This window comes from Diorhabda carinulata, chromosome X, assembly GCF_026250575.1.
Source record: "Diorhabda carinulata isolate Delta chromosome X, icDioCari1.1, whole genome shotgun sequence".
In the NCBI taxonomy this organism is placed as follows: domain Eukaryota; kingdom Metazoa; phylum Arthropoda; class Insecta; order Coleoptera; family Chrysomelidae; genus Diorhabda; species Diorhabda carinulata.
The window spans coordinates 435,511-443,432 of NC_079472.1; the positions used below are offsets into that span (position 1 = coordinate 435,511).

Below are 7,922 nucleotides of genomic sequence, written 5' to 3' on the forward strand. Positions count from 1 at the left end.
CACAATGTTGATACAATAGACCAAGTAATAGTGTCTATGGTTGATTCAAACGAACAAGTTAATCGATATTAGTTATATAAAATCGAAAAAAACTATTGGAATGAGTCCGAGAATGTATGTCATTAATGACGAAATTTTATCAATTTACATGGTACGTCAGAATATTAACGAGCACACTAATCGGGATTACCTAAAACGAACGCAACATTTTTTGAATATTATAGATGACGTGTATTATTTTGTATACAGTATAAGTGTTTTTTTTTGGCAATAAGGATTTAAAAAATACGAAAACACAAAGTTGAAATGAAATTTTATTAAAATAATCAAGTTTACAAATTTGGTAGCGGCGAAATAAAACTATATGTTGTATATAGTGTGGATCAACGATAAATTTATTTAGCATCATTCCAAAGTTTAATTACATCGTGATAATCGTATTTCGTAGGATTTCCTACGGGGTTTTCCAATATTATAGTACCTTTAACGCCGTTTTCATCGAAATTTAATATCTTACAAAACGGTCCGGACGTACCGTTAGGCAATTGCACATTTCCATCAATCGGTACGACGAACAACACTTTTCCATCAACATTTCTCAAATTTTTATCGATTTCTTCGCCGTTTTGTAATAAAAATTTATAATTTTCGATATTGAACAACTTATTCACCTCCTCAATCAAATCATCCAATTTCAATACTTTTTCCCCGACTTTTAATAGTACCAAACCTTTGGTAGACCCTTTGCAATACCTCGATTTCAACCCTACCAACTGTATATTAACCCACTCGACCAAGGGTTGTTCGATACCGTTAATTTTCGTCAAGATTATCTCAATTTTGGAATCTTTCAAATTTTGTTTCTCTTCTATAATAATTTCGTCGGTAATTTTTCTCTCCTCCGATTTTCTAAAAGGAGTTTTGAGGGTATTTTCGATAAATTCCTTATACCCATCGGCTATTCTACTCAAATCGCCTTCGGTTTTATAATAAACGACAATTTGATCGGTAGGTACGAGATGGGCTTTTTTTCTCAATTTCTGCACACGATTTACAATTTCCCTGGCGGTACCTTCGTCCTGCATCGAAGAATCCGGCGTAACGTCCATCAAAACCAAAACGTCGTTATCGCTATTCACCTCATATTGATCGCTATTCAAACGCTCGGCCTTAAATATCAATCTCATTTCGGATAATTCGACACGTCGACCGACGATCATACCGTAACCAGTTTCAATGATTCCATTTATTTCATCATCGGTTAAAGCTTTCAAACCGGAAGTGACAGCTTTGAAATCCTGTTTTAACCTCGAACCTAATATTTTATGATCGGGTTCGGCCCTCAAAGTTATACCGAATTTAGTTTTATCATTTGTAGTGCTAATTTTTTTAACGTTCAATTCCGATTGTATATAATCTTTTAATAATATAATATCGTCTAAATATTGTCGATTTCTATGGACAATTATGATTTCCGGTAAAGGATATTTGATAGGAATCGTTTTTCTGTCTCTTATAACTCTTCCTAATTCGATAACGGTTTGCATGTGAGCAACGGCTCGTTCTATGTTCAAATCTATCAGAGATTCCTTCGGGGTAGGCAACATCAAATAATGGATGCTATCCGTTTGGGTATCGAGTAATTTCTTCATGTATTGGTACATAGTTTCGGATAAGAACGGCGAAAAAGGCGCCATCATTTTAATTATGTTCAAAAGAACGTCGAACAAAGTGATTAGAGCCGAATAGGAATCGTTTTCGCCTTTCAATCGTTTCCTATTCATTCTAACGTACCAATTGGTTAAGTAATCAAAAAATTTTGTAAGTCTCGGTATGACGTTATACAAACGGTACAATTCCATTTCTTTCCTAACGTAAAGTAGCAAAGATTGAGTAAAAGATAATATCCATTTATCCATTATATTATCGCTGCCGATACTATTTTGTTCGTATACGAATTTTTTGTTATTACCCTGTACGTATATTTCAATGTTTTGTAATAGGAACCTAAAAGCGTTGTACCAAGGTAGAAAGACATCTTTTACGACATCTCTAACGCCTTCTTCTTTAAATCTCAAATTTTCGGCTCTCACGACCGGAGAATTGATCAGGTAGAGTCTCAAAGCGTCGGCCCCGTACTTGTTGACTATCTCCAACGGATCCGGGTAATTCTTTTTACTCTTGGACATCTTGAAACCGTCGCTGGCTAATACTAGACCGTTGCAGACGAGGTTTTTGAACGGGGCTTTACCGAATAGGGCCGTTGATATGACGGTTAAAGTGTAGAACCATCCGCGAGTTTGGTCGATGCCTTCGGCTATGAAATTGGCGGGGAAATTTTCGTCGAAATCCTTGGAATTTTCGAAGGGGTAGTGGAGTTGGGCGTAAGGCATTGAACCCGATTCGAACCAACAATCGAACACTTCGGGTACTCTCTTTAAAGGAGGATTTCCTGTAAAAAATTTATATGTATGAACGGACTATAACTGATTAATGAAATTGATATTTCAATACCTCAAACTCGTTTATAATTTAGAAGGAGGAAAATATGTATGAACGGACTATATATAATCAATGAAAATGATTTTTAAGTAACCTTAAACTCTTTTATAGATTAAAAGTGGGAAAATATAAATGAACGGACTATAACTGATCAATAAAATTGATTTTAAAGTATCTAAAATTCATTTATAGTTTAAAAGTGGATAAATATGAATGAACGGACTATATTAAAACAAAGAAAATGATTTTATGTATCTCGAACTCGTTTATCATTTAAAAGGAGGAAAATATGTATGAACGGACTATATATAATCAATGAAAATGATTTTTAAGTAACCTTAAACTCTTTTATAGATTAAAAGTGGGAAAATATAAATGAACGGACTATAACTGATCAATAAAATTGATTTTAAAGTATCTAAAATTCATTTATAGTTTAAAAGTGGATAAATATGAATGAACGGACTATATTAAAACAAAGAAAATGATTTTATGTATCTCGAACTCGTTTATCATTTAAAAGGAGGAAAATATGTATGAACGGACTATATATAATCAATGAAAATGATTTTTAAGTAACCTTAAACTCTTTTATAGATTAAAAGTGAAAAAATATAAATGAACCGACTATAACTGATCAATAAAATTGATTTTAAAGTATCTAAAATTCATTTATAGTTTAAAAGTGGATAAATATGAATGAACGGACTATATTAAAACAAAGAAAATGATTTTATGTATCTCGAACTCGTTTATCATTTAAAAGGAGGAAAATATGTATGAACGGACTATATATAATCAATGAAAATGATTTTTAAGTAACCTTAAACTCTTTTATAGATTAAAAGTGGGAAAATATAAATGAACGGACTATAACTGATCAATAAAATTGATTTTAAAGTATCTAAAATTCATTTATAGTTTAAAAGTGGATAAATATGAATGAACGGACTATATTAAAACAAAGAAAATGATTTTATGTATCTCGAACTCGTTTATCATTTAAAAGGAGGAAAATATGTATGAACGGACTATATATAATCAATGAAAATGATTTTTAAGTAACCTTAAACTCTTTTATAGATTAAAAGTGGGAAAATATAAATGAACGGACTATAACTGATCAATAAAATTGATTTTAAAGTATCTAAAATTCATTTATAGTTTAAAAGTGGATAAATATGAATGAACGGACTATATTAAAACAAAGAAAATGATTTTATGTATCTCGAACTCGTTTATCATTTAAAAGGAGGAAAATATGTATGAACGGACTATATATAATCAATGAAAATGATTTTTAAGTAACCTTAAACTCTTTTATAGATTAAAAGTGGGAAAATATAAATGAACGGACTATAACTGATCAATAAAATTGATTTTAAAGTATCTAAAATTCATTTATAGTTTAAAAGTGGATAAATATGAATGAACGGACTATATTAAAACAAAGAAAATGATTTTATGTATCTCGAACTCGTTTATCATTTAAAAGGAGGAAAATATGTATGAACGGACTATATATAATCAATGAAAATGATTTTTAAGTAACCTTAAACTCTTTTATAGATTAAAAGTGAAAAAATATAAATGAACCGACTATAACTGATCAATAAAATTGATTTTAAAGTATCTAAAATTCATTTATAGTTTAAAAGCGGATAAATATGAATGAACGGACTATAACTGATCAATGAAAATGATTTTATGTATCTCGAACTCGTTTATCATTTAAAAGGAGGAAAATATGTATGAACGGACTATATATAATCAATGAAAATGATTTTTAAGTAACCTTAAACTCTTTTATAGATTAAAAGTGGGAAAATATAAATGAACGGACTATAACTGATCAATAAAATTGATTTTAAAGTATCTAAAATTCATTTATAGTTTAAAAGCGGATAAATATGAATGAACGGACTATAACTGATCAATGAAAATGATTTTATGTATCTCGAACTCGTTTATCATTTAAAAGGAGGAAAATATGTATGAACGGACTATATATAATCAATGAAAATGATTTTTAAGTAACCTTAAACTCTTTTATAGATTAAAAGTGGGAAAATATAAATGAACGGACTATAACTGATCAATAAAATTGATTTTAAAGTATCTAAAATTCATTTATAGTTTAAAAGTGGATAAATATGAATGAACGGACTATAACTGATCAATGAAAATGATTTTATGTATCTCGAACTCGTTTATCATTTAAAAGGAGGAAAATATGTATGAACGGACTATATATAATCAATGAAAATGATTTTTAAGTAACCTTAAACTCTTTTATAGATTAAAAGTGGGAAAATATAAATGAACGGACTATAACTGATCAATAAAATTGATTTTAAAGTATCTAAAATTCATTTATAGTTTAAAAGTGGATAAATATGAATGAACGGACTATAACTGATCAATGAAAATGATTTTATGTATCTCGAACTCGTTTATCATTTAAAAGGAGGAAAATATGTATGAACGGACTATATATAATCAATGAAAATGATTTTTAAGTAATCTTAAACTCTTTTGTAGATTAAAAGTGGAAAAATTTGAATGAATGGACTATAACTCAGCAATGAAATTAATGTTTTAGTATATCAAACTTTTTTATTACTTAACAATGGGTAAATATGCATGAACGGACTATAACTGATCCATGAAATTGATTTGGAAGTATCTAAAATTCATTTATAGTTTAAAAGTGGATAAATATGTATGAACGGACTATATAAAATCAATTAAACTGATTTTTTTGCATCTTAAATTTTTTTATTATTCAAAAATAGAGAAATATTTAAAAAATTAGAGTAGGTAAGATTTAAAAAACATTGGGATTAGTTAAAAAACAGGATGTACGAAAAGACTATATTAAAAAAGGTAAAAAAAATTACCCGGTATACGACTAGGAATTTCGATATCGTCCACGATTTCTCGATGTAAATCGGTCACTTTTTTTCCACTAAGTTCTTCCAATTCAGCAATACTACCAACACAAATTATCTCACTACCATCGGGAGATGACCAAATCGGTATAGGCGTTCCCCAATATCTAGTAAAGTAATAAAAAGAATAGTACTCTCAAAAAATGTTATAAATACGAGGGATATCAAAAAAGTTTGCAAAAAACTGTGATAGTTGGTAATATTTATACACAATTACATTGTTTACACTACCAAATTAACATTTTTCTCAAGTATACAACAAAAATTGACTTACCTATTTCTACTAACAGACCAATCTCTTGCTTCTTTCAACCAATTAGCAAACCGTTTGTCCCTAACGAATTCCGGAACCCAATACGTATCAGAAGTGACTTTCTGCAGTTGATCCCTCATATGTTCGACTCTAATAAACCAAGAAGGTACCGCTCTGTATATCAGAGGAGTATCAGATCTCCAACAAAACGGATAACTGTGTTTTATCTAAAAAAATTAATAGTAATACACAATATTTTATGAATTTTTCATCTACCTGTGATTGATGTACAAGTTTTCCCATTTCTTTTAATTTGGCGATAATATTTTTATCGGCATCTTTTACATACTGTCCTAGAAAATCGGTAACTGGTTGTATGAAGCACCCCCGAGCATCTATAGGACATATAGGGTCTTGATCTCTTACAATCGCCCCGTTAGCTAAACAAACTCTGTTATCATCTTCCCCGAAATAAGGGGCTTGATGGACAATACCAGTCCCGGACTCAGCTGTGACGTAATCATCAACAAAAACCCTAAAACCCTTATCTTTTAAATAAGAAAAGTAATTGAAAATCGGTTCGTATTTTAACCCCTTTAGTTCTTTACCAGGAAAAGTTTTTAATATTTCAATATCTTCAATTGGGAAGATTGTTTCAATACGACATTCTAACATTATATAAATTTTTTTAGTACTAATTTGTTTGAATCGAGCATAGATCAGTTCAGGGTGGACACAAGCTGCTAAATTACTAGGAAGAGTCCATGGTGTTGTTGTCCATACAAGTAAACCGGCACCTGAAATATAATAAATAAACCATTTTATACTATCAAGTGTAATATATACCTTCTTTGTCATCTATAAGAGGTAAATTAACAGTAACAGCCGGATCTACAACGTCTTTATAATTCTGTCCAGTTTCAAAGTTAGATAAAGGAGTATTACAAGCAGTTGAATACGGCATTACTTTATTCCCTTTATAAACCAACCCTTTAACATACAATTGTTTAAATATCCACCAAAGAGTTTCCATAAACCAAGGATACAAAGTTTTGTAATCATTTTTAAAATCTGAAATATCATAATTATAACACCATTTTTTATATATTTTTTCGTTTTATTTACCAATCCAACGACCGATTCTTCCTACGATTTTTTCCCAATCCTCGCTATATCTCATTACGATTTTTCTACATTCGGCGTTGTAATTTGCGATGCCCATTTTCATTACATCATCAGGTCCTTTTATACCAAGTGTTTTATCGATTTCATATTCCACTGGTAAACCGTGACAATCCCAACCGAATCGTCTTTCTACGTGAAAACCTTGTTGATGAGCGTAACGAGTTACGACGTCTTTAATAGTACCAGCTAGTATGTGACCGTAATGTGGTAATCCTGTAGCAAAAGGTGGTCCATCATAGAAAGTATACCTAGAAATGTTTATGTTATTACCGGAATTATTGTGTAAGTGGATATCATGTTACTTTGGTTTTCCTTTTGATTGTTTGAGACAGTTTTTAAAAGCATCGATTTCTTTCCAATATGCTAATATTTTTTCTTCTTCGGCTGGAAAGTTGACCGTTTCCGGTACTCTTGGAATTACCTGAGGTTTCGTTTCTGTCATATTTACGTATTATTTCAACTCTGTTATAAAACTTGCATCAGTATTTCATCATATAAAGATTCGGCTGTATTAATACATAACCTATTTTTCAGAATGGATGTCATTTCAACGTGGTTGTCAAAAATTATATAAATAGGCAACCCGTTAACTTTCAAGTATACGTTATAACATACTGAACAATCGTTATTAATAAAAAAACCAAAATTATTAGTCATTTTTAATATTAGAAAATGTTATTCTAAATAAGAACAAACAATATTACTTCCTTATTTTCCATAAATTTCCAATTAGTATATAAACTGTATGACGTATGACAGATATTTTACACCATTGCCACGTTGTCATTTTTTTCCAATAATCTAAATATTAATGAATATAGTTATATTCAATTTAACCAAAAAAATAATTAGACCGGAAATTTGAAATTTCATTTCGTGAATATATATATAAATTATTGATTATATTTTACAATTATTTACTTGTAAAAATTAAATAACAAAGATAAGTCATTCAAATATCGCTTTGTCAAGAATGAATTTTACAACGTCGATACACGGCTGCCAAAATTTAGAATGTAGTTTCCCCTAAA

The 7,922-nt window shown here is 30.0% G+C and overlaps 1 protein-coding gene across 1 annotated transcript; it reads right to left on the minus strand.

Annotated features, from left to right (window-relative positions):
• Positions 1-296: 296 nt before the first annotated feature.
• Positions 297-7,665, minus strand: LOC130902595 (isoleucine--tRNA ligase, cytoplasmic). Its single transcript, XM_057814828.1, has 7 exons — positions 7,194-7,665; positions 6,832-7,139; positions 6,553-6,777; positions 5,983-6,503; positions 5,728-5,933; positions 5,403-5,560; positions 297-2,452 (listed from the first exon to the last, which is right to left on the minus strand). Exons 1-7 carry the CDS (start codon positions 7,331-7,333, stop codon positions 396-398), a joined length of 3,615 nt encoding a protein of 1,204 aa, XP_057670811.1. The 5' UTR covers positions 7,334-7,665; the 3' UTR covers positions 297-395.
• Between the last annotated feature and the right edge of the window lie 257 nt (positions 7,666-7,922).